The 25254-nt window shown below is 36.7% G+C and overlaps 2 protein-coding genes across 2 annotated transcripts in view; both read left to right on the top strand.

The window, feature by feature from the left end:
* The window catches only part of LOC107550428 (alkaline ceramidase 1), a 7664-nt gene extending 1573 nt beyond the window's left edge, over positions 1-6091 (top strand). Inside the window, exons 2-7 of the mRNA XM_016231701.1 lie at positions 2356-2477; positions 2897-3011; positions 3681-3819; positions 4616-4753; positions 4908-5045; positions 5882-6091. Of these exons, the coding sequence (XP_016087187.1) occupies positions 2385-2477; positions 2897-3011; positions 3681-3819; positions 4616-4753; positions 4908-5045; positions 5882-6059 (801 nt within the window). The 5' untranslated portion in view covers positions 2356-2384 and the 3' untranslated portion in view covers positions 6060-6091. The remainder of the gene's footprint in view (positions 1-2355; positions 2478-2896; positions 3012-3680; positions 3820-4615; positions 4754-4907; positions 5046-5881) is intronic.
* A 2008-nt stretch (positions 6092-8099) lies between these two features.
* Positions 8100-25128, top strand: LOC107549968 (protein ENL-like). Its single transcript, XM_016231160.1, has 12 exons — positions 8100-8204; positions 11656-11836; positions 13209-13291; positions 15670-16218; positions 17087-17539; positions 18039-18668; positions 19455-19545; positions 20054-20165; positions 21182-21281; positions 21699-21767; positions 22565-22636; positions 22721-25128. The coding sequence occupies exons 1-12, from the start codon at positions 8193-8195 to the stop codon at positions 22847-22849; spliced, it is 2481 nt and encodes an 826-aa protein (XP_016086646.1). The 5' UTR covers positions 8100-8192; the 3' UTR covers positions 22850-25128.
* Positions 25129-25254: the final 126 nt, after the last annotated feature.

The raw sequence follows: 25254 nt of genomic DNA, 5'->3' as shown, positions 1-25254 counted from the left end.
CAACTTAGTGCCGTGGATCGCCGGCACATTTTATGGAGGACTGTTTACGGATCCTGGGAGCGCAACGTTAGACTAAAATGCCGGCAGTTCTGACTCACATAAGTACGTTTTCATTTAAAGGATTTGCCAATGATGATTCAAACGCGAGTTTTGGGCAGTAGAGTTGCACTTGTTTGTCATTTCTCTGATCACAAATGCAGACAGAGTTTTATGTTTACGCGATGCAATGCAACGCAATGCGTAAAAAGACAATATAAGTCATTATAATCAGTAGTTATGTCCCCACTGGATGCAACAAATGCCTCGTTTATAATGGGTTTTAATGTTTTTGTCTCGTCGCTCCAGTTGGACACGGCATCAACAGTATGTGAGGGGCGTAACATTTCCGTCACATGCTTGAGGTATTCGGCCAATCACAACGAACTGGATAGCTGGCCAATCACAGCACACCTCGCTTTTCAGACCGATGAGCTTTGTAAAAATCGAAAAGGCGGGGCATAGAGAAGAAACAATAATGTACAGTATGTGGAAAATAATGTGTTTTTTTCCCTTTAAACCGCATAAAAACATTTCATTACACCAAATACACAAAATAATGTTATTTTTAGCAACATCATATGACCCCTTTAAAAGCAGTTTTGACCCAAACAGTTCAGCGTAGGACCGGTTCACACTGAATTCGTTTTTCTCAATTCGACTCATGGCAAAATTAATTAAAAATGTAAGGCGTTGAGACACGTTTTTAAAAGTTGGACTTATTGTATTGAGCGCTGCATTTTTAGAACGCTATGTTGCGCGAGAGGCTGCAAAAAGTTGAGATATATGGAACAAAACAGTTCAAGGGGTCGTTCACACAGAACACGTTTGTACATTCCACTGTACTACTTTTCTATGTGATAGTTTATAAACGTTCTATGTAAACGTACGTGTGTGACCATTGCATCCTGGTCTTTTTTTCAGCATCTTGCAGTGCAAAACATGATGCTCAAGTTAAAAAGTTGAACTTAAAAAGGTTTGTACCTTGCTTTTTTTCTCCATTCCATTTTCTTGCGTCTCACGTTTTTAAACGCAAAAACACGTTTAGTGTGAAAAGCCTCTAATGGGCCAATCACATGAAACATGTGTTTGCATTGTAAATCTTATGTTAAAACTTATTTTATCCTGATCGGAGCATTTTTAGAAGGTTGTCATGCGCAAAATACTGCAAAAGACCCGAGTGCAATGGTCAAACATTAGAATACAAAAATGTGTTCTGTCCATCTACTGCGTGTACCATCTACTGGAATGCAAAAATGCTTTCTTTGTGAATGTTCCCTTATCCTTTAAAGGGCACCTATTATGCCTCTTTTTACAAAATGTAATATAGTGTATGTCTCAGGTGTCCCCAGAATGTATCTGAAGGTTCAGCTCAAAATACCCCACAGATAATTTATTGTATAATTTTGAAAATGCCTATTTTGAGTGGAAGCAGAAACACGCTGTTGTCTTCTTGTCTGTATTTTTAAATGCAAATGAGCTTCTGCTCCCTGCCCCCCTTTTCCAGAATAGTACTGTGCATTTACAGCTCGTACCTCAAATACTCTGCCAAAAACATCTGTTTGGTTTTGATGATCATGTATCATGCATGTATCATCTGAAATCATGCGTTTTAAAACCATATCAGTTTGAACTTCTGATATATGGTTTTCTGAGTGCACGCACACAGAAAGCGGCTGTCACACAGCATGTGAGTATTAAACTAAGTTCTCTTTCATGTCTTATTGTGCTTAAACTTTCAAATACACACAGGTTTATGTTAAAAACACACACAAGTTACAAAAACACAGTCAGTTATGTCTGTGAAGGTAAACAGCGGGGAAAGAAATCGCATGTTTATATTAGATCTGTATATTAAGTAACAGCAGCGCCATGGGTGGGAAACGTGCAGAATAAGGGGCAGTGATATTATAATGTGATCCCCTTCCTACGTCACTAGGGGAGCGAAATCTGAGCAGCTCGTTTTTTTCACATGCTTGCAGAGAAAGGCTTACCAAAACAAAGTTACTGGGTTGGTAGATGTACCGGGGACCTGATTATAGCACTTGAACACAGAAAAATTCAGATTTTCATGATATGTCGCCTTTAATAAAATTTGCATGCTACAAATCAATCTATTAGAGCCTCCAGAAAGGCAGAGATCTACCTTTTGTTCAGTAGCTCCATTCTTTCACAATAGAGTCTGGAACACTCCTCCCTGTAAAAACAACAAGCTTTAGCACCATGGCAAGTGTTTTGTTCTTTAACACACAGATGTAAGCCAGATAATTTTTTACATGTCATTACAGCGATTTATAAAACAGTCTCTCTTTTTCTCAGAGATCCCGTCATTCCCATCCTTTGACAAAATGGCAAGTGTGTTTGCCTACGAGAGCTCTGAAGTGGACTGGTGTGAGGACAACTTTAAACATTCAGAGAATGTTGTGGAATATTTCAACACGGTATGAACATAACAGATGAGCCGCAAATCCCTTTCACACTCTAGTCACTGTGAATCATTCTCAATCCAACCCTTAACTCTAAAGGAGTCCTATACAGGACATTGTTAAATGTTAACTATGCTAGGCTAATTGTTGCAGTCTCCATACGATAATGCTCAAAGTGCCATGGTTTCATCCAGAAACTACACCCACACTAATGGCACATCTACAGTGACTCAGGCACAATGTTACACCTATCCATGTGCTCAACATAGATTTAATACAGCACAGCCCATTCAGTTTTTATTTATGGTCCTACCCTAGTAACAAATTAATTATGTCAATGTGACTGCTACAAAACCCATGTTTAGAGGCATCATGGGATATTATTTGAGTTTGAGTGTGTCTGATTCACTAACATGCATTTTTCCCCATTTCAGATGAGCAGTTTCATATTCTTTTTGATCTCACCCATAATGCTTTACCTGCTGCACCCATATGCCAAAGAAAGAAACCTGACTGTGCACCTGGTCTGGATCATGATGGTCTTTGTAGGTAAGTGTAACAGCTCAATCTATAAGGGGTTGTGGCATTAACAATCCAGCAGAGGACAGCACTGTACAATAGCCAAGTCAAATGTATAGCCAGCAAATTGAAATCCACTGATTCATTATATTTAATTCAAATAAATTCATTAAAGAAATGTCAGCTTGAGTTTTTGTATGTTAGTGGGGAAAATGAGCGAAGTGTTTATAAAAGCTACAAAAGGCTTTCTACCGTTCACAAAATGGGTTTACTTGCAAATCAGTAGACTAACAAAAAAAATTATAATTGCATTTTTAATAATAATAAAAATAATAATAAAAAAAATCTGTATTTGTCAAAACTGCTATGCAGTCAGTCATGCACACACTGAATAAGCTGACAATGTTAATAAATGTTTGAAAGCAAAGCAAAATTCGGAAAACATGCAAAAATCATGTTTTGCTTAAAGCACTTATGCTGTTGCTTCAATAAATCAGCTTTTATGGTATTTACATGACCTTATACTTATAACCAACTTATTAAAGTCAACTTTAATTGTATTCACATCCCATTTGACTTCAATTATGTGACACATGCTCGAGAGAAACGGGACATTTAAACAGAAAAATGTAGTGATTCCAGAATAAAGCCAGACAAAATGAGTCTTTCTCACTCCATGGTCTGTTTCTCTCTCTTTAGGTCTCTTCTCCATGTATTTTCACATGACTCTGAGTTTTATGGGCCAGATGCTGGATGAGCTGTCAATCCTGTGGGTTTTGGCTACTGGCTACTCCCTGTGGTTCCCACGCAGACACTTCCCCTCTTTTATTAAGGACAGGTAACAAATTCATATTTTTCAGACCATGTATATGGTCTGTTTCTATGTAATGGCATGAACTTGTCTTCCTCCTCTAAAACACTGTGTCTTCAGTTCTAAAAATAGGAGCAAATAAAGGATCCATTTACAGTCTTTAGTTTAACAGCAGCACTAACTTGCAGCATGATATTCTGATCTCACTGTGGGAGAGATGATTTCCACTGCTTTCTCAGTGGGGTCCAACCAGCCTTATGTTAATATTTAAAATGATTGAAATCTATATGAAACAAAGTTTTAGACTTACAAACATGTTTATGTCTACTGTCTTGTGGCTTAAAATGTTGGGGGTCAGTATTATTTTAATAACAATTAATAGTTCATTATATTTAGAGACGTTTATAATATCATTAAAATATATTTTAAATAAATGTGGTTCTTTTGAAAGTTCTCATCATTAAACAATCTTGACTAAATTAATTACTGTGTCCACTATAATATTAAGCAGCAACTGTTGATAATAATAAGAAATGTTTCTTGAGCAGCAAATCAGCATTTGCTGACACTGAAGACTGGAGTAATGGCTGCAGAAAATTCAGCTTTGCCATCACAGGAATAAATTACATTTCAATATAGATTCAAATTCAAAAAGTTATTTTAAATTGTAATAATATTTCACAGTAATACTGTTTACTTCTTTTTGATGAAATAAATGCAGCCTTGGTGAGCATTTAAATGGCTGTCAATGAAGAAGGATCCTTTTCTAGACTGTCCCCAGTCTAAAGTTTGGTCTCTCTTCCTCTGTTTTGTTCTTTTTCAGGAGATCGTTCTCTCATATGGTCCTGATCATCACTGTTATAAGCACTCTGTCCTCTTTTGTCAAACCTACAGCTAATGCCTATGCTCTCAACTGCTTCGCCATCCATATCCTCTACTCTCTGTTTGTGGAATTAAGGAGGTAAAGGATGTACATTCATCGCTTCAGGCTTTTTCAGATGTTGTTTTAGTCACTATTTACCCACGTTTAAACTATAAATACTATACAAGATCTGTTTTTATTTCTTGTTTTGGTTGTTTTCACTCTCATTCAACACTGAACTGTTTCTCAACAGTTGCACAGATGAGCGAGTGCTGCGTCTGGCCTGGGCGTCCATTGGCCTGTGGGTTCTGGCTATCTCCTGCTGGATTAGCGATCGCTTTGGTTGCAGCTTCTGGCAGAAACTGGACTTCTGTTATCTGCACGGTATCTGGTGAGTGAGTCATGATATCCCGCTGTATGCTGAGCACATTTGAACCCTGAAGCCTACAAAACAATTTTTGATAAGCAAAATTCTTAGACCTCTAAATTATCAGCATGATCATTACTTTGCTGAAAATCGATAGTTTATACTTTTTTAGCAATTAAAGGCCTTTTAGTATAATTATATCTATCTATCTACTGTTTCTATATATACATACATACATACATATATATACATACATACATACATACATACAGTTTATAAAATCATCAAATATTATCCCACAGGCCTATAAGGAATGTTTGTGTGCATCTCTCAGTCATCATTGTATTGCATTGCTTTATGTTTTGCCCCTACAATAAAAACTACAGAGCTTATCATATAACTAAGAATTTAAATATCTTACTAAGACATATTATTGGGAGATTTAGAGTGACAACTGATATTTAAATGCATTTAAGTAGGCCTAGCCTGCTATACATTTATAAAGATGTAATCATACTTTTTGGCCATGTAAATCTTAGCAATTGCGCCAAATTGCATATTTTTGGACCTGAGAATAAAACTGAAGTGTTTTTTTTCCTTCTCTAGTGTGAGGTGTATATTCTCTATATTATACTAAATGAGTCATAAAAAACACATATGCAAATATGTTTAGGTTTGTGTGTGTGTGTGTGTTTCATTTAAAGGTTCAATAAACGGTTAAATTGAAAAATGTTAAATATATATTATTTTATATGGATTTTTATTATTGTATCTGATTTTACAGGGTTAAACCACATTATTCAGAGTTTTGGACTGTCATGCTTATCCAGATACTGTTTTTCCTCTACCCCTCCATTCAGGCACATTCTGATTGTGGTGGCCACTGCTTATGGTAGCACTTTGATCGCTTACCTGGACGCTAGTCTGGAAATCCCTTATTCCCTACCCGACCTGCAATACTGGCCACGGAATAAATGGTCCATTGGGTTTCCTTACATAGTCCTCAAAGGCACTACAAAGACACGGAAGAGATGCTAGCAGGCACGACAAGATGAACAGACACAAGATGAACAAACCTCATATTTAAAGTTTGATTTAACGCTGATTTAGGACCAGCCTTTACATTTCCAAAATGCTGATCCTAGATCATTACCCTGAGCCACTGTACGTTATGTGAACACTGAAGAGAAATTTGTTATATGAAACAAATGTTGTGCTGAAATTGTTGCAGTTTCTGGAACTTTCTCCACATTTCTCACAGAACCTGAAACTGACGTGTGAGTGTGTGTGTGAGAGAATGTTTCTATGCAAGTGACTTCATATTCTCATCTTTACAAACAACATGCTGTTATGTGAAAATTAATATTTGCTCTGTTGTGACGATTGAATGTATGTACAAAACATTCTCCATTTTACTTGATTTACTTAATACGAATCAGAGGCTTTTTATGACAATTGACTGAGAAAATTGTCATAAGCAACTACTCGATTCATGGGCGAAACTTGAATACTAATTGTAATAGAAAATGTAAAAATGTTAGATTAATAGTCTGTTCAGAGGAAGAAAATCATGCTGCCTGTTTGATGTGAGATGTCACTTTCTGATATGATTTTCTCACAGCAAATGGTGCAAACGTTTGTTTACAAATGTAATAACTGGAATGATGTATTTTGGTGTGGCATTTTTAAATCTTATTTTATTTTACTGTAAGTTTCGTTAAAAATATTCTATATATATTGTGTTTTAACCTCTACCCTTCACCTCAGTGTATGAAATAATGGCATCACTGTGGAAAATACTTATGTTACATGATGGAAACTAATGATGATTTGTGGATATTTTTATTTAAAATATGATTGCTTGGACATTCATTTGGCGTGATTTATTTAAGGGTTTGAAATGTTGCCATTTAAAAGAATTTTAAAAAACCACCATGAGATACACACCAAAATAAAAGTAAAAAACTATCAAAAGACAAAACTTACGATGCTGCTGCTTGTTGTGTGCTTTATGTAGAGAACTGGTTCAACTCCAGGTTATATATACTTTCTGTTCTTTCTGACACAGCAACATCAAGTGTACATACTAGGTGTAGTGCATGCAGTTGAGCTGCTTCATCAACTGCAACAATTTATTCAGCTTATATCTGTTCAGTTGTAATGTGAAGTTTGACAAGTGGTTCGACTTATGATTTAAAGCAATAATAATAATAATTGTAGTTCTCTTGGTATATTAGTGTAAGTGATGTTCACTTAGTGTAACTAGCTTAGTATACACTACAAAAAACCCTTTCTTGACAATAATTTGACCTATTGTTTTCTTTCTCAAGAAAGTTTTACTAGAACTTTTTTGTGAATTATGTCCTCCAAACTAAAATTCTAATATCACGACATTTTAATTTCGTGTATTTTATAATCGTTTTAACTGTTTAAATATAATAGGCTGTTCAGGGTTCCATTGTGACAACTTACCCCATATAGTGGGACAACATGCCCCGCTATTGGTTTAACATGTTAAATCATCTCTATTTTCCCTTAGCAATAACGGTGGAAATGTGAATAGGCTAACTTTATTGTAGCCAAGACCTTATTAGTACCTATAACGTTACAGAAAAAAAAATGCTCTATGTACTATAGTAAAAAGTGTGACAACTAGCCCCAGTCTGCCATGTATTAAATTAGTCCCTTCAAATGGCAAGTAAAATCATTCACTAAGTATTTATTGTAATCCCACTAATTAAACATAAAATAGAGGCATGCCCTCAACCGACCAATCACAACACAGCTGTGTGCAACATGCTTTGTTTTCAAATACGAAACTGAATATGATTCAGATAAAAATAACAGAATGCTAAGGAGCGCTACTAGACTGCAAAAAAAACATCCTATCGCTTCATCTAATCTTAATTATTACCTACCAGTACAGGCAGCCCGTGGGAAGTCCCGCCCACCGCGTTACGCGATTGGCTGGCCGGTGTAAAGCAACATCCTAGACGGCATCTGATTGGCCACAAGCGCTTTCAGTTTTGGGTACATGCCAGAGGTCCGGAGAGGGGAGGGGAACCGTCTAGTTTCCGGTTTTGGGCTGGAATTGACACACAATGAGGAGTCGGGAGCAGCCGCTTAAAAGCCTTCTGTAAATAAACAGGACCTTCATCAGGCCGGCGAACTATGGAGAATCAGGTAGAGTATGAAACGCTTTTGCTGTTGCATGGAGTGAAGTCAACTTTTGTAAGCGCGCGCTTAGAGAAATCCACCATTGCAACTGAATGTGGACACTTAAAGCTCGTGAAAGCAGCGGATCGGACCCATATAACCCCCTCCCTCCTCCCTCCTCTCAGCTATCTGACTCGAGCTGGCCACGCATATTAAAGCTACATCGGTATTTGGCGACATCAGCTCAGCCTAAAGGGCTAGATGCGTGCGCCAGCTTTTACTGTAGGCAAGTCGTGCATACACCAGCAGAAACACAAAGGAGAGTGTTTTTGTCCTGTGATTCTCTGGCCCGGGAGTCACTACAGTCTGCGGCTTTTATTAGAGGAAATGAGGAACATGCATTTTCATGCACTAGTGTTCCTGACAGCATACAGACTGAAGGCTGAGGGCATTGCACAGGTCTGCTCTGAGGGTGGGGGGTTCCTGATGGGCTCCTGTCTTCTGTCTTCTTCCAAGGCTAATTAATTGCCCTTTTATGCAATATGATTTATGAGCAGCAGCAGTGATCATATGCTGTAGATGAATATCATTGCATTAACATGCTGGCTATTTTTACACGTTCTGCCTTGTGTCTGTGGTCTGTAGTAGGTTATAATTGCATTTGCTGCTACTAAAGAAATTATTTTATAAATAAACCTTTATTATTATAAACTTACTATTTTTATTATTATTATGATTGAATGCGTCCCATTGCAAAAATATCCCTAAAATAGGAATCTTTTTTCCACTGTTACTGTTATTGGTGATACTGTGAAAACTATTAAACAATAATATGGAACCTCTAATAAGATTTCAAAATTTATTTTTGCATGTTATCAACCTATTACTATAGCTGCCACAGTTACTAGTTTAAATATAAATATAAAATATGGAGTCTTTCTTCATAAAATTGGATGTTTAGCAGTTTTAATGCAACAGCAATAAACTTGTAGTGGTATTTTGACATCAAATATGGCTGCCATTGTAAATGTATTTTATTAATGTTTACTGTTTTGTTTTTACAAAAAGTATGTCTTAACATTTACTAAACGAACTAGCCCAATGTTAGGAAAAAAAATAGAAAAAAGTTACTTTTTTTGCTTGTTACTGCTTAATATTAATGAGCTGTTTATCTAACTATTACTTCCATTATGGGTCCTGTTGTATTGTTTTGTCCTTTTAAATCCAGCTTTAGACTAGTAATTTAGCTAGATAGTTATGCATGAAAGCAAATCTCAAAAAAATAAAAATAAAATAAAAAATAATTGAATTATAAACCTTTTTATTTCATGTGATTTTAGAAAGGCAAGTTGTAAAATTCAGTTTTGTCCTTCCACTTCTCAAGTAATGAAAGATTTTATTGAAATGTAGTTGATGTGCTTGTTTCGTTCATTCATGTTTTCCAAGCTGGATCTTTGACAACAGCTTTGCAGCAACTCTTCAGAGATTTGTTGTTTTGTCGTTTGCCTGTTGGCTTCCACGTGACTTGCTTGTATTTTTACCGTGCTTGACTGATCATCTGTATCATAGCAGTGACCTGAGAGAAATCCAGTCTTCCACCTTTGTGTCTGTTTTGTGTTTTCTAACAAAACGTGATGCAGGTGAGTGTGTCTTGTGAGTCCAGGAGCCAGTAGTGTTTTCCTGTCCTTTGGTTTAATCTACTCCTTTTCAAAAAGGCCTTTTGATCTTTTTACCCCCCTTCACTGGGATTAACATGGTCATGTGTTGAACCTCTTATTGTGTACGTCTCCTGTCTGTCCCTTATCATCTTCATATTCGGCTGGTCATGTTCCTCTCAGACGGGGTGGAACAGCTTTATGTCGGTAGCGTTTGTAATAGTTACCTCAAGGCAAGCTGCTATTGCTGTGACAAATTACAAATGGCAAGTTCTGGAACAAGAGTGGATTAAAGCTGCGGCGTTCTCGCCGTTGAGGGTAGCCAGACTTTTGTCTCACTGTCTGTCTATATATGTGACTCGGCTGGGGCTTGTGGGTGAGTGAATGAGAGATGGACTCAGGGGTTATTCTGATGCCTGGCAGCGTCAGGGTCTGGCTGGCAGGTTTTGGCATTAGAGAAGTGGAAGTGTCGGCCAACGCAGCGAATTAAAGTGTATTATGGTGACAGGACGGCCAGCCAATAAGATTTTCCTCCCACTTGTTCTTCTTCTGCTTGCAGTCTTTCAGAAAAGTAAAAAAAAAGCACATCTCAGTCTTGTTCTTTATTCTGGTTCTTCAATCTCCAGTAGTTTAGGGACTCGAGTCAACAGCAGCTGAGCATCTCTGGGCACCTGGACCCAGTCTGGCCCGTCTCCACCCTATGTGGGCAGTGTTCATTTTTCCTGGCTGCTTTTCAAGGAATTCCCTTGATGGCTTTTTCTGGTCATTTGGCAGAACCAGCCGATGATACAGATGATTAGCTTGAGCTTGTGTATGAAAGGAATTCTTACTCAGATTTTGGTGCCTAGAGGCCTTTTTTTAGTAACTCTTCTCTGCTATATCAATAACAGTTTTCAGCTATATGAATTCACTCAATTAAAAAAGTCTTCTTACATTCTTACAAAGAAAATAGCCTACAGCTTGATGATTTACCAACATGATATAATCCTCGAGGTCATATAAAAAATTTTTTTGTCTTTTGTTTTATGAGTGCACAAAAATCTCATTCCTAAAAAGCTCCATTACATAGAGATAATTTCTTATTATGAAAACATGCAATACATATTTTAAAGTAAAAACATACAGTATACATATAAAATGATTTTAAAAAATTATATAAATAAATAATATATAATATGTTATATATTTTTTTTATCCTTTTTTTTTTATTATTAATAAAACCATTACCATAATGGAATAAATAAATTTGGGGTTGGAAAGATTTTAAAAAACAGCAACTTTGAAATAAGATTTTTATACTCACCAAGGCTGTGTTTATTTGATCAAAATACAGTAAAAACATTAACATTGTGAAATAATATAACAATTTATTACATGTAAATGTAGATTCTATTTTATTACATATAATTTGTTCCTGTGATGTAAAGCTGAATTTTCAGCAGACATTTACTCCAGTTATCAATGTCACGTGTTTTTTCAGAGATCTTTCAGATGTGCTCATTTCATGCTCAAAAAACATTTTTGTTAGCTGTGACAACTGCTTAATATTTTTAGGATTTCAGCATTCTTTGATGAGTAGAAAGTTCAAAGCATTTTTAAATCGAAATCTCTTGTAACATTTTATAACAAAACCATTGTTTTTATTAAAATATTTTATTATATATGTAATTAATTTTTATGATTAAAAATCATACTTTATACTGAATGATTGTAGTAGTCTGTGATTATGAATTACGGTGATGGAAAGTGTCCGCTGGTCTCCTCTCCTGAACTGCAACTGTCCAATTGAAGCATTTAATTAAGATGTGTTTCTGTGTTTGCAGTGCACGGTTCAGGTGAAGCTTGAGCTGGGTCACAGGGCCCAGCTGAGGAAGAAGGTGACGTCAGAGGGCTTCACCCATGACTGGATGGTGTTTGTGCGAGGCCCTGAGAACAGCGACATTCAGCACTTTGTAGATAAAGTCGTCTTCCGGCTGCACGAGAGCTTTCCTAAACCCAAGAGGGGTAAATTTCACAACTTCACAAATGAGAAACTCCACCATGCACAGTTCAATCTTCAAAAACCAGCATGTCATAAGGAACAGCTTGCTTCTTTCTTTTAATATTTATAGTTAGGGTTGGCTCACTATCAAAGTTTTGGCTTGGTAGCACACCAGCTTCTAGTACTTTGGCGTCGATACTCAATCAATACTTAAGGCTACAGATAAAAAGCCTCAAATGACTGGTGAAATGAAACTACTGTCAGCAGATTAAACATCAACCCATTTCACTTGTCACATGTCTTGGATTAACAGCGCTGATCTTAGATCAAAGTTCGCATTTTATATTCACATTCCTTTATGATGACATGGATGGAGGGATATTTTGAATATGTGCCATATATTTAATCCGTTCTTTCACACTGTGTTTCAGTGAGTCAGTTCAAAACACTGATTCCAAGATTTGTTTGCAAAATTATTTTTTAGTTTGTGAAAATCAATTAGGTCATGCAGACGTTGCTTGGTAACCTTCCTGGAGTGTCCAGTCAAGTCATTTTAATAAATAATCATGAACTGTGTCTTCACCATAGTCAGATTCTCGAATTGGCAGCTGATCAGTGCACACTTAACAGCGTGTGCCTTTCAACCAATCAGTCAGGCCTACTGAGTAAACATGATGTAACATAATTAATATTCATGAGCAAAGCCTTCATTTTCGTGTTTGTAAATGAAAGCTCAAATGAAAATGTGAGACACTTATTAATAATATTATGAAACATTAAATAATACTTAAAGATCTATATATGAATACATACTGTTCAAAAGTTCAGGGGTGAGTAAGATTTTGTTGGAAATAAATTATTGATTTTATTCAGCAAGGAATCATTAAATTGATCAAAAGTGACAGTAAAGACATTTGTAATGTTGCTATAAAGATTTCTATTTTAAATAAACACTCTTCTTTTGAACTTTCTATTTATCAAAGAATCCTGAAAAAAATGTATCACTGTTTCACAAAAATGTAAAAACACTGATTATAATAATAACAAATGTTTCTTGAATACCAAATCAGCATATTAAGATGATTTCTGAAGGGTCATGTGACACTGAAGATTTACCATCACAGAGATAAATTGCATTTTAAAATATATTTAAAATATAAAACAGTTATTTAAAATTGTTCAAATATTTCACTGTATTGCTGTTGTTTTGGATCAAATAAATGCAGCTTGGGTGTGAATAAGAGCCTTCTTTCAAAAACATTTTAAAATCTTACCAACCCCAAACTTTTGGATAGTGTATATAAGTATAAATAATTACATTCAAATATTTATGAATTTTATTGTTGTGTGCAGGCATTTTTAGGGAAATAATTCATCTTTTTATTTTATTTGCAGTGTGTAAGGAGCCTCCGTACAAGGTTGAGGAGTCGGGATATGCTGGTTTTCTGATGCCCGTAGAGGTCTACTTCAAAAACAAGGTGAGGTAACGAAGTCTCTTCCTGCAGCTCTTCTGTCCTCTGTTGCTGTTCTCTCTTGTTCTGTAGTAATTTCTATTTTTTCACATTTTCATTCGCATACATCCTCCTCTCTCTCTGTGACTCATCTGAGTATCGGCTTCTCTTCCTCTGTCTTGTCATTTGTGATCTTCCCCCCCATTGACATTAAACAGGCAACGTAGAGTAGAGTATGCAGAGGAGAATGATTTGCCTTATGATCAGAGCAGTATAATGCGAAACAATTACACTCTCGTTTTCAAGCCCACCCGCTGACTCACAGGCTTGTGATATGTATCTGTATCTGTCATATCTTTTCTGAAAAACATCCCCAACCTTCAGCGAGTCTTGTTTTCCTATGTTGTTTTCAGTAACTCACAGATTTCAGCATGCTGAGAGAGAGATAAAAAGAGGTGGAGAATGTGCATCTGGGGGTTCTATTCATCAATGAATCCTAAAAAATTGTGTGCATTTTGACAAAATATTAAGCAAATTGTTTTTAACTTTTTTTTAATGAATACTTCTATTTAGCAAGGAAGAATTAATTTGATCAAAAATGAGAGCAAAGACATTTATAATGTTTAAAGAAAATTCAAATACTGTTCCTTTGAACTTTCTATTCATCAATGAATCCTAAAAAATTGTGTGCATTTTGACAAAATATTAAGCAAATTGTTTTTAACTTCGATAATAATAAGAAATGTTTCTTCAGCAGCAAATTAGCATATTAAAATGATTTCTGAAGGATTATGTGAAATTGAAGACTAGTAATGGCTGCTGAAAATCTAGCTTTGCCATCACAGGAATAAATTACATTTGAAAACCTATTCAAATACAAAGTTTTTTTTTTTAATTGTAACAATATTTCATTTTTTTCTGGGGTTTTATTTTTTCAATCAAATGAATGGAGCCTTGGTGAGCATAAGAGACTTCTTCAAAAACATGAAAAAATCCTACTAACCCCAAACTTTTGAACACAATTTTTCACTCAAATTATGTAATTCAGAAAATATAATTTGTAATAAACAATTAATATCTGATAATAGATTCAGATAAAAGAGCGATATTATAGGATCACAGCTTCCTCGATTCTCTCTTTTGTTTACTTCTAAGCAGCAGATTAGATCGTTTCAGTAAGAATTAAGAGTCCATTATATAGAACATGTGTCATCTCTCTATTAAATGACCTTTGTGTTATCATATCTGAGCGCTGTTGCTTTGTCTGGGTCACTCTGCGGCATCTTTCATTAGTGCAGGAAAGCGGGTCAGTCACTCGCTGCTGATTTACTGTGATCATCCAGAACTGGACATCTTCCAGCATCCCCATTACCCTTAACAGTCCTAATCTCAGCACAGCCTCATTAATACAGCAGATGACCTTTGTGTCAAGGTCACAGGCGCGTTATATGATCGCAGTTAAGACATGCTTTAATGGTCTTTTGTGATGATTTTATTATTAGGTGTCAAACTCTATGCTTAATCCTAATAGGGGATCTGTTGTGTGGTTGTATTTGACAATGTGAACCATGGTGACAGACGATAACAATATGGTACTGAATGATTATTATTTTAATATTGGGGTTATTCAAAATTACATATTTTCCAAAATGACTAGTTGGATTATTATTATGCATGTCCATACATGGCTGAAAATAAATACAACAGTGTGTATCATGACCTAAAACATAGTACTTTGTATTAATTTTTGAGATCGGTAAGATTTGTAAAATATTTTTGAAAGAAGTCTCTGAAGCTCACCAATTCTGCATTTATTTACTCAACAATACAGTAAAACAGTAATATTGTCAAATAATATTACAATTTAAAATAACTGTTTTCTATTTGAATATATTTTAAAATGAAATGTATTTTCAGCAGCCTTTACTCCAGTCTTCAGTGTCACATGTTTGTTCAAAAATAATTCTAATATGCTGATTTAGTGCTCAAAAACATTTCTGATTATTATCAATGTAAAAAAAAAAAAACTGCCTAATATTGTACTGCTTAATACATTTCAGCATTTGAATAGAAAGTTCAAAAGAACAGCTTTTTTTAAATTAAAATATTTTGTAACAATTGTAAATATCTTTTCTGTCACATTTGATCACTTTAATGCATCCTTGCTGAATAAAAGTATTGATTTCTTTAAAAAAATATTAACGAACCCACATTTTTTAACAGAATTTTATTTATTTATTTTTATTATGAAATAATGATGCAGCTGAATGATTAGGAATGCAGTACTTATTACTGCTTTATCTGTAGTTTTGCTGCAGTCATTTCTTGGATAACTGACAAATTCCTGTTTAACTTGGTGAATAGAGCTTATATTTTTAATTGTTAACACAGTTTCTTTTCTGTAGGAGCCTAGTAAAGAGGGAAGCAAAGTGTCCAAATCCCACAAAATGGCCAAGGAGCATCGAGAGCGGCCACGAAAAGACTCTGAGAGCAAGACCACATCCAAAGGAGATGTTGAACGGGACGGCAGCAGCAAAAGTAGCCGTGACCCTTCCTCATTTTCATCTTCATCATCCAAGAAAACAGAGATCAAAGTGAAAGACGAGAACAAAGTCCTGCCCAAAGCTGCTTTCAAGGAGCCCAAACTCACGCCGAAGGAGTCCAAAATGGAAGGCATGTCTCCTAAAGGAGGGGGAGCGGGGTCAGCAGGCGGTGGAGGGGGAGGAGGAGCGGCCGATGGAAAAGCACCCAGCAAACGACCTTCCAATGTGGAGTCACCCAAACCTAGTGTCAAGAAGCCAAAGAAGGGGGGTTCAGAGGGGTCAAAAGGCTCCAGCAGTGGGGGGTTAACCGGCACCTCCCCCCGAACCGCGTCTTCCTCCACGGCCTCCTCGGGGTATGTGGATAAGAAGGCCTCTAAAGAGAAGGGCCGCTGGGCCAAGGGCAAGTCAGAGGCGTTGTGTGGTTGTATTTGACAATGTGAACCATGGTGACAGACGATAACAATATGGTACTGAATGATTATTATTTTAATATTGGGGTTATTCAAAATTACATATTTTCCAAAATGACTAGTTGGATTATTATTATGCATGTCCATACATGGCTGAAAATAAATACAACAGTGTGTATCATGACCTAAAACATAGTACTTTGTATTAATTTTTGAGATCGGTAAGATTTGTAAAATATTTTTGAAAGAAGTCTCTGAAGCTCACCAATTCTGCATTTATTTACTCAACAATACAGTAAAACAGTAATATTGTCAAATAATATTACAATTTAAAATAACTGTTTTCTATTTGAATATATTTTAAAATGAAATGTATTTTCAGCAGCCTTTACTCCAGTCTTCAGTGTCACATGTTCGTTCAAAAATAATTCTAATATGCTGATTTAGTGCTCAAAAACATTTCTGATTATTATCAATGTAAAAAAAAATAACTGCCTAATATTGTACTGCTTAATACATTTCAGCATTTGAATAGAAAGTTCAAAAGAACAGCTTTTTTTAAATTAAAATATTTTGTAACAATTGTAAATATCTTTTCTGTCACATTTGATCACTTTAATGCATCCTTGCTGAATAAAAGTATTGATTTCTTTAAAAAAATATTAACGAACCCACATTTTTTAACAGAATTTTATTTATTTATTTTTATTATGAAATAATGATGCAGCTGAATGATTAGGAATGCAGTACTTATTACTGCTTTATCTGTAGTTTTGCTGCAGTCATTTCTTGGATAACTGACAAATTCCTGTTTAACTTGGTGAATAGAGCTTATATTTTTAATTGTTAACACAGTTTCTTTTCTGTAGGAGCCTAGTAAAGAGGGAAGCAAAGTGTCCAAATCCCACAAAATGGCCAAGGAGCATCGAGAGCGGCCACGAAAAGACTCTGAGAGCAAGACCACATCCAAAGGAGATGTTGAACGGGACGGCAGCAGCAAAAGTAGCCGTGACCCTTCCTCATCTTCATCTTCATCATCCAAGAAAACAGAGATCAAAGTGAAAGACGAGAACAAAGTCCTGCCCAAAGCTGCTTTCAAGGAGCCCAAACTCACGCAGAAGGAGTCCAAAATGGAAGGCATGTCTCCTAAAGGAGGGGGAGCGGGGTCAGCAGGCGGTGGAGGGGGAGGAGGAGCGGCCGATGGAAAAGCACCCAGCAAACGACCTTCCAATGTGGAGTCACCCAAACCTAGTGTCAAGAAGCCAAAGAAGGGGGGTTCAGAGGGGTCAAAAGGCTCCAGCAGTGGGGGGTTCACCGGAAATGTATTTTCAGCAGCCTTTACTCCAGTCTTCAGTGTCACATGTTTGTTCAAAAATAATTCTAATATGCTGATTTAGTGCTCAAAAACATTTCTGATTATTATCAATGTAAAAAAAAAAAAACTGCCTAATATTTTACTGCTTAATACATTTCAGCATTTGAATAGAAAGTTCAAAAGAACAGCTTTTTTTTTAATTAAAATATTTTGTAACAATTGTAAATATCTTTTCTGTCACATTTGATCACTTTAATGCATCCTTGCTGAATAAAAGTATTGATTTCTTTAAAAAAATATTAACGAACCCACATTTTTTAACAGAATTTTATTTATTTATTTTTATTATGAAATAATGATGCAGCTGAATGATTAGGAATGCAGTACTTATTACTGCTTTATCTGTAGTTTTGCTGCAGTCATTTCTTGGATAACTGACAAATTCCTGTTTAACTTGGTGAATAGAGCTTATATTTTTAATTGTTAACACAGTTTCTTTTCTGTAGGAGCCTAGTAAAGAGGGAAGCAAAGTGTCCAAATCCCACAAAATGGCCAAGGAGCATCGAGAGCGGCCACGAAAAGACTCTGAGAGCAAGACCACATCCAAAGGAGATGTTGAACGGGACGGCAGCAGCAAAAGTAGCCGTGACCCTTCCTCATCTTCATCTTCATCATCCAAGAAAACAGAGATCAAAGTGAAAGACGAGAACAAAGTCCTGCCCAAAGCTGCTTTCAAGGAGCCCAAACTCACGCCGAAGGAGTCCAAAATGGAAGGCATGTCTCCTAAAGGAGGGGGAGCGGGGTCAGCAGGCGGTGGAGGGGGAGGAGGAGCGGCCGATGGAAAAGCACCCAGCAAACGACCTTCCAATGTGGAGTCACCCAAACCTAGTGTCAAGAAGCCAAAGAAGGGGGGTTCAGAGGGGTCAAAAGGCTCCAGCAGTGGGGGGTTAACCGGCACCTCCCCCCGAACCGCGTCTTCCTCCACGGCCTCCTCGGGGTATGTGGATAAGAAGGCCTCTAAAGAGAAGGGCCGCTGGGCCAAGGGCAAGTCAGAGGCCCAGGAGGTCAAGGAGTCCAAGAAGCCTCCGGAATCCGATGACTCCAACTCAGATGATGAGGCCTCGTCTAAGTCTGAGGTTAGAATCGAGCTTTATTTACAAGATCTGTTTAGGATTTTAAGGCAAGATAACACTTTTTATTTATTTAAAATAAGTTAGGGGATGACAGTTAAAAAATTTTTTTACTGAATATATATATATATATTTCCCCCCACAATAACATTAATTAAATAATTAATTAATATAAGTGAGGGTTGGCAAACATTTTAAAAGTGTTACATTTTATTTGTTTTTTTTTTACACTAAATAAAATTTGTTTATTAATTTGATTTTAAATAAGTGAGGAGTTTTCGTAATCAAAGTGTTAAATTTAATTTGAAATTGATCACAATTTAATTAATTAATTTATTTTTTCATGTATTTATTTTTTTTCTACATAGAATTGGGTGAGGGTTTGCCAACCTTTTTAAGAAAGCCTTCAATTTAATTTGTTATATATACACTGTATATATCTTTTTTTCTCTTCTTTTTACAATATAATAATAATAATATGTATTTAAGTGAGGGGTTGGCAACCTTTTTAACAAAGTGTTCAATTTAATTTGTGATTTCTTTCAAAATATTTATTTATTTAAAAATAAAAGTCAGGGCATGACACAATGTTAAATTATTTAATATTTTTCACAAACAAAAAGTTATTTATAATTTTAAATTAATTAATAAATATAGCTACAAATTAATTTGTAGAAAAATCTACAAATTAACTTTAACAATATGTGAAAAAGGTTCCCAACTCCTGACCTAAAGCTGACATCAGTGATAAAGAAAATCTTTAATTTGTGTCCTGTCCACTCCATCCCACAGCAGTCAGCACCTTCCAGCCCGTCTAATTCCAGCTCCAGCTCAGAGTCCAGCTCCGACTCAGACTTTGAGCCACAGCAGAAACAAGGCCAAGGTAGGATCTGCTCTTTTCCTGCAGGGAGGGTCCTGATAAGAAGCAGTCAGATCCATAAATAGATTTCCCTACTACACTTTAACTCAAGGTTAACAGTCTGCTGCTTTGATTGATTATCGTGGAGAGGGTTAAGGACGTGTCAGATCAAGGCACTTCCTTAAAATGAAGGAATGAGGGGTATTTTTTAAAAAGGTGATGTGTGCAATTTGTCATTGTCGATATTACAAATCCTTGTTCCTTTCTCATTTATTTTGTAACATCCAGTCCAACAAAGAACATAGGCTTAACTAATAAAATGAGTTCGGGTGAGAAATTTTGTTTGTCTAATCAATGGCGGGTGGGAGGAGTTTTAAGGAAATCTGTTTGAAAATAATCATTAGTTTTCCAATCCTGTTTGGTCGAGCTAGTGGTGCAGAAAGGACAGACTTCACCTTTAAAGTGTGAGTTTGAAAGTTCAGTCAAACCGCCATATATGTTGCAGAAGCTCATTGTGGATTTTGGTCTGTAGGCCCGCTGCGCTCTATGGTGGAGGATCTCCAGTCGGAGGAGTCGGATGATGACGATAGCAGCTCAGACGAAGAGACGCCAGTCAAGAACAACCTGCCCGGTCGAGACTCCAGGTCATTCTCCCTCTTTCCTGTCAGTGTTTGTTTAAGCAGGTCTTTCAGATGCTTTAAGTCCCTTTAATCAATGTTAGCAGAGGCGGAGAACGGATTTGTTTGCTCAGAGTAAACACTTCACTTCATACGCCTCACTCTATTCTTCATCTCACTCAAGTATTGCTAAGCTGCTTTGAAAGACTTATTTTTGTGAGGCTAGAAGTATGAGATAAATGGTAGAATTGGATTTTCTTTGTTTATTGTTTATTATAATTATTCTTTCAAATTAAATGCATTCATTCAGATTTAATTAAAAGTATGCAGCAAATTTAATGGCGCTTATCCAAAAAAGAAAAAAAAACAATTCATTTACTCATATATGATTCTCATATTGCTTCCATACCTTTATGAATTTTTCTTCTTCTTTTGACCAGTTTTTGTTTTTGATCTGTTTTTAATATAATGAACGGTCTGGTGAAAAAACACTATAATGGTGGTCAATGTGACTCATGCACTATATTCCATGTCTTCTGAAACCGTTAAAGATTTGTTTAAAATGTAAACCTTTCATTGAAAATCTTGACATCTGACCAAATTCGTCTAGCGTTAAAACTAAAAAGTAGTCAAATCCTATTAGTGAAGTAATCAATAATCAATCTTTTGCGTCAGATCTTTTCAATGAATCTGTTGACCCCATTCCCAAAACTGGTCTGAATGATTAGTTTAGAAATCTGACAGATGCAGTTCTCAAGTTCAAGTTGAGCAATTCAGTGGTCCATTTGCTGCAGTTAACAGCTCACAGGAGGATTCTCAGTAAATAACAACTTCAATTTAAGTCTGTTCCTCACACAAGTCTATTGTATGCCTTCAGAAGGTTTGGAATATAAGTGCACAAGCCGTATGGACCATTTTTACACCGCCTTTGTAAAAAAGTAAAAGTCCTTAAAGTTATATATATGACAGAATTAAAATGTTTTGCTTTGTTAATCCTTTCATTTCCTCACAGAGTTTAACTGTTTGATGTTCGCCCTTCACAGGCTGAGCTTAGACAGCGAGAGTGACTGCAGTGACGGGCCGCAGCGTCCCAGTCGAGACCCACCACCTCAGCCACAGAAACACAGCACCACCAACAACAAGGTGAAGTGATACTCAGGACTGTGGCGGCTTCTTGTTAAGCCTTGGCAGTCATCCAATTGGTGTGTTTATTCATGCCAATCGTTCAGTTTGGAGCACACACTGTTTTGTTGACTGTCAGATGATGGACGATTGGCATTAGTTCTTGGATTATGCTGCGCCCTGTGTTGAAATGAGGTGGTGACACGCAGCTTTTGATCCAATGACTGTGGAATGCTGCTTAACTGGGTGCTGCCAGTCAGATCACTGGGATTTGGAGCAGCGCTCCAGGCACTGGTGCACTCTTACTGGAAAAACACTGCGATGTCTTGATTACTCATTCTTTAAACCATTATTTCAGTCCATCCATATGATTTTTTTCTTTCTTTTCTCCATCTTGTTCCTTTCCTCTCTGTTTCCTTTTGTCTTTCTGTCATATAGGTGTCAGGCAGAAAGAGTCCAGACTCTTGTTTACGACAAGAAAAGGTCCCGAAGAAGGGATACGACAAGGTAGGAAGGGTAAATCAATCTTTTAATTTTCCACCTCTCACTCCCACAAGTTACTTCTATTTGATCAAGTCGACCCAACTTCTTAAACCTTGTGAGCTGCCTTGCTGTTTGCTGCTCACATACATTATGTGCCCTGTTTAGGAATACTGAAAAGGAACTTCAATTGCAAATGTAGTTTTTCATTAGCATGTTGCTAAGCTAATAAAGTGATGCATTACATTTAAGCATTTGGCAGGCACTTTCATCCAAAGCACATGTACATTTTACTAGTTTCTTGCTTTCTCTGGAAATCAAACCCATGACCTTGGCATTGCTAGTGCCATGCTCTACTGAGCTACAGGAAAGTCTGATACTCTAATAAGCATAAAAAAATAATAATGTAAAATTATATTAAAATTCTGTAAATAGATTATATGATAACTAGTTCGATTTCAATAAAATATTGTATTAATAAAATACATGACATCAGCAACTACTCTTATTATTATATAACAACAATGGCTCATATTATTATAAAGCATGTTTTGGAACTGTCTCTATCTCGAGAGAGTGTCTTGGTAACTTGAAATGTTGCCTAGGTAGGCAGTTCACTAGTTTTGGACCTAAGTTCCATTCAGTCAGTGCACAATCCATGACATCATGCTACTGATTGTAGTTTGTAAAACTGCTCTTTCAACTAATTTAAGTAAATATGGTCAACTTTTTAAAACCTTTTAGTGCTAATACAAGCTTATATGTGTTTTCAGAGTAAAAACTGACCTTCTGCTATTGACATCATCTTCTTCTCTTTTATTCAGGCATACACTGAAGAGCTGGTAGACCTTCATCGCAGGCTGATGGCGTTAAGAGAGCGTAGCGTTCTACAGCAGGTAGGTGTTTGCGTGTGAATTAAAATAGCTTGTGTTTGTGTACAGGCTTTGAACAAATACCTTTGACCCGTTTCCTGCCTAAAGATCGTGAACCTCATCGAGGAGACCGGCCACTTTAATGTCACCAACACAACTTTTGACTTTGACCTTTTCTCACTGGATGAGTCAACTGTCCGTAAACTACAGAGCTACCTGGAGGCCACCGCCACATGACAGGAAGTCCATCGAGACTGGGGGGGGGGCTGCCCTATTTCACTTCTTTTGTCCTGAGAGAGGGCTGCAAAGGGTGAAAATCTGTTCACAGAGAATGAAAACAGTGGGAAATCTTGAAAAGGAGTGAAACCTACAGTATTTTGAGGAGGAAGTGCAGCTATGTACCAACACTACAACACTTCTTCTCTCCTCCTCAATATCCTGTTAGACAGAAAGTTCTCTTCTTAACGGGGCCAGAACTGCTTGAAGGTCATATTCGAATCAGCCGGAACGAAAACAAAAAAGTCTCCCTGTAGCCATACGCACTGATGCATCAAGGATTGCAACCTTTTATATTTTATTTTTGTACCAATGTTTTTCAAGGTATTTTTGATTGTGGTCGGAAAAGGAAGCCCCGCACGCCATGAATGTATCGCATTTTATCTTCTAGGGCTAGTCTTAGTGCCTTTTTCACACCATCTCATTTGTGCTCTTAGGAATTACAGCAGTGTTATCTTTCACTCCGACTTTAGTCAGTCTTTCTCTACATGTGGGATACCTGGATATCGTCCCAGGGAGATTCTAGTTTGTATGCCAGTATGTATCAATCCTCATTTATGTGTTCGCCAAATGGGCCTTAGAACTTAAATGTCGTGCATTGCTAGTGCAGCTTGTGAAAAGTATTTGAAAATCTGTGTTAATCTCTGTGTTTTTTTTGTCATCATATATGGTTTATTCATGAGACTATGCGGGAGAGACAAAAGAAAAGGACGAGACGAGCTGTTTTCCTCTCATGTGACCCCTGAAACAGCAGTCTGTAGATTCACTGTGCTTCTGACTCTGACTCTCTCTCAGAGCAACTATATCTCGACTTCACTGACTTCACCTCTGTGTCCATTGTTATGCTAATAGCTTTAAGAGGCTCCGTGGCCTGAGCTGCAGACCACATGCCCTTAACTTCACCCTGCGAGTGTCTGGGAGTGTCGTTTGCGTGGGTTTTGAATCTCCAACTGATTCGTCTGAATCTTGGCGAACAAAAACGTTTATATATGCATACTGATTTAGCATATTTGTGTGGTTTTCAGCAAGAGAATGAATGAGTGTCATGTGCGTGAACTTTTAACTCCCAGTTCTTGGTGTGTGAACTTTAACCTTTGACCGGATACTAGTTCAGGTCAGCCTGTCATAAAGGGGTGGGGCAAGGGGCAAAAGGGGGTGGAGTTCGGTGAATTTGAGTGGCAGCTCTGAAAAGAGCACACCCGGTTGTTGTTGTTTTTTTAAACATTATTTGAGGGAGTTGTTTTTTTATTTATGTACCTCTGCACTTTTGGCTTTGTTGACTCAAGTACTTAATTGTCTAAATTGTATTTTTAATAATTTTATACAATATTTACATGCAATATGATATTATTTTGTCGATTTTTGTGTCAAGAAATGCCAGCCTTTTTTTTTTTTAGGAATTTGTTATTTTCTTTCTTTTCCCTCTCTGTATCAGCACATTATATGTCATAGACTGTAAACGTGACCATCAGAACTTGAAACTGTTACTTCAGGCCAATTTATGAGTTCATAGCAGGGTGTGTTTGTATATCAGAGTTGAATTTCTACAAGTTGACATCTAGCATCTGTTTTGTTGTAGCCTCATTATCCACTACAAAGGGAGGACTGCAGATTTGCGAAACGAACAAGTATTTGTTAATGTATTTGATTTAAACCATGCTGAAAAGCTGGTTTGCTTGTCATAGAGTGGTTTTGGGCACTTGATCGGTTAAACCAGCTAAGACCAGTTGGTTGAAGTTTTTTTTTCTTTTCTTTTTTTTCAGCAGGAAAGTGGAGAACCTCTGTGTTTTGTACATGGGATGCAGCAAAGAAACACTAATGGAGGGGCAAATATTTCAATCATATTACATAGATACACATGTATAGTAGACAGTGGGTGAGTCTGAGGAAACATTAATCAACGGTTAATACTGCATCATTTTCACATATTTCGCTTGAAGGTTCAGAGAGCTGTCTTTTGTCAGTCAGTGGTGCTTTTATTTGTGGTTGTGAGCGCGGAAGAACTTGCTGTATTTATCCGTGGGGTTTGGGGAGGTCTGGGTTTTTACATATGTTCAGATAACGTGGTAGAAAACCTTCCGTGATCTGAACAGAAGAGTAACTTTAGTATAACGTGTTAAACTTGGCATACAATACCACCATGTGGTCATTTGATGCTAGTTGTAATAAGGGCAAAAGATGTTACTTTTTATGTTTTATTGAAAAATCATATTATGAATAAAGTCTTTTGAGTACTGTTCACAGCGGCTTTTATTACTAGTTTCATTTTTAGAGGCCATCTTAACTGCTTAACCATCTTTATAAGCCTCAGGTTAAGCATTGTTTTACAGCTACGTTTATTGCGTTTTACTTGATATTTAAAATTA

Source organism: Sinocyclocheilus grahami, unplaced genomic scaffold (assembly GCF_001515645.1).
Source record: "Sinocyclocheilus grahami isolate Dianchi unplaced genomic scaffold, SAMN03320097.WGS_v1.1 scaffold16.1, whole genome shotgun sequence".
Taxonomy (NCBI): Eukaryota; Metazoa; Chordata; class Actinopteri; order Cypriniformes; family Cyprinidae; genus Sinocyclocheilus; species Sinocyclocheilus grahami.
Note: the sequence above shows the minus strand (reverse complement) of the source record. Positions and strands in the feature narration are given on the sequence as shown.

Excerpts from the sequence above, each read along its gene's own strand:
- LOC107549968 (XM_016231160.1), top strand. Across the intron at positions 17,540-18,038 it reads GTGGGGGGTTCACCGGAAAT|GAGCCTAGTAAAGAGGGAAG; the intron begins GTATTTTCAGCA and ends TCTTTTCTGTAG. Across the intron at positions 20,166-21,181 it reads CTGCCCGGTCGAGACTCCAG|GCTGAGCTTAGACAGCGAGA; the intron begins GTCATTCTCCCT and ends CGCCCTTCACAG.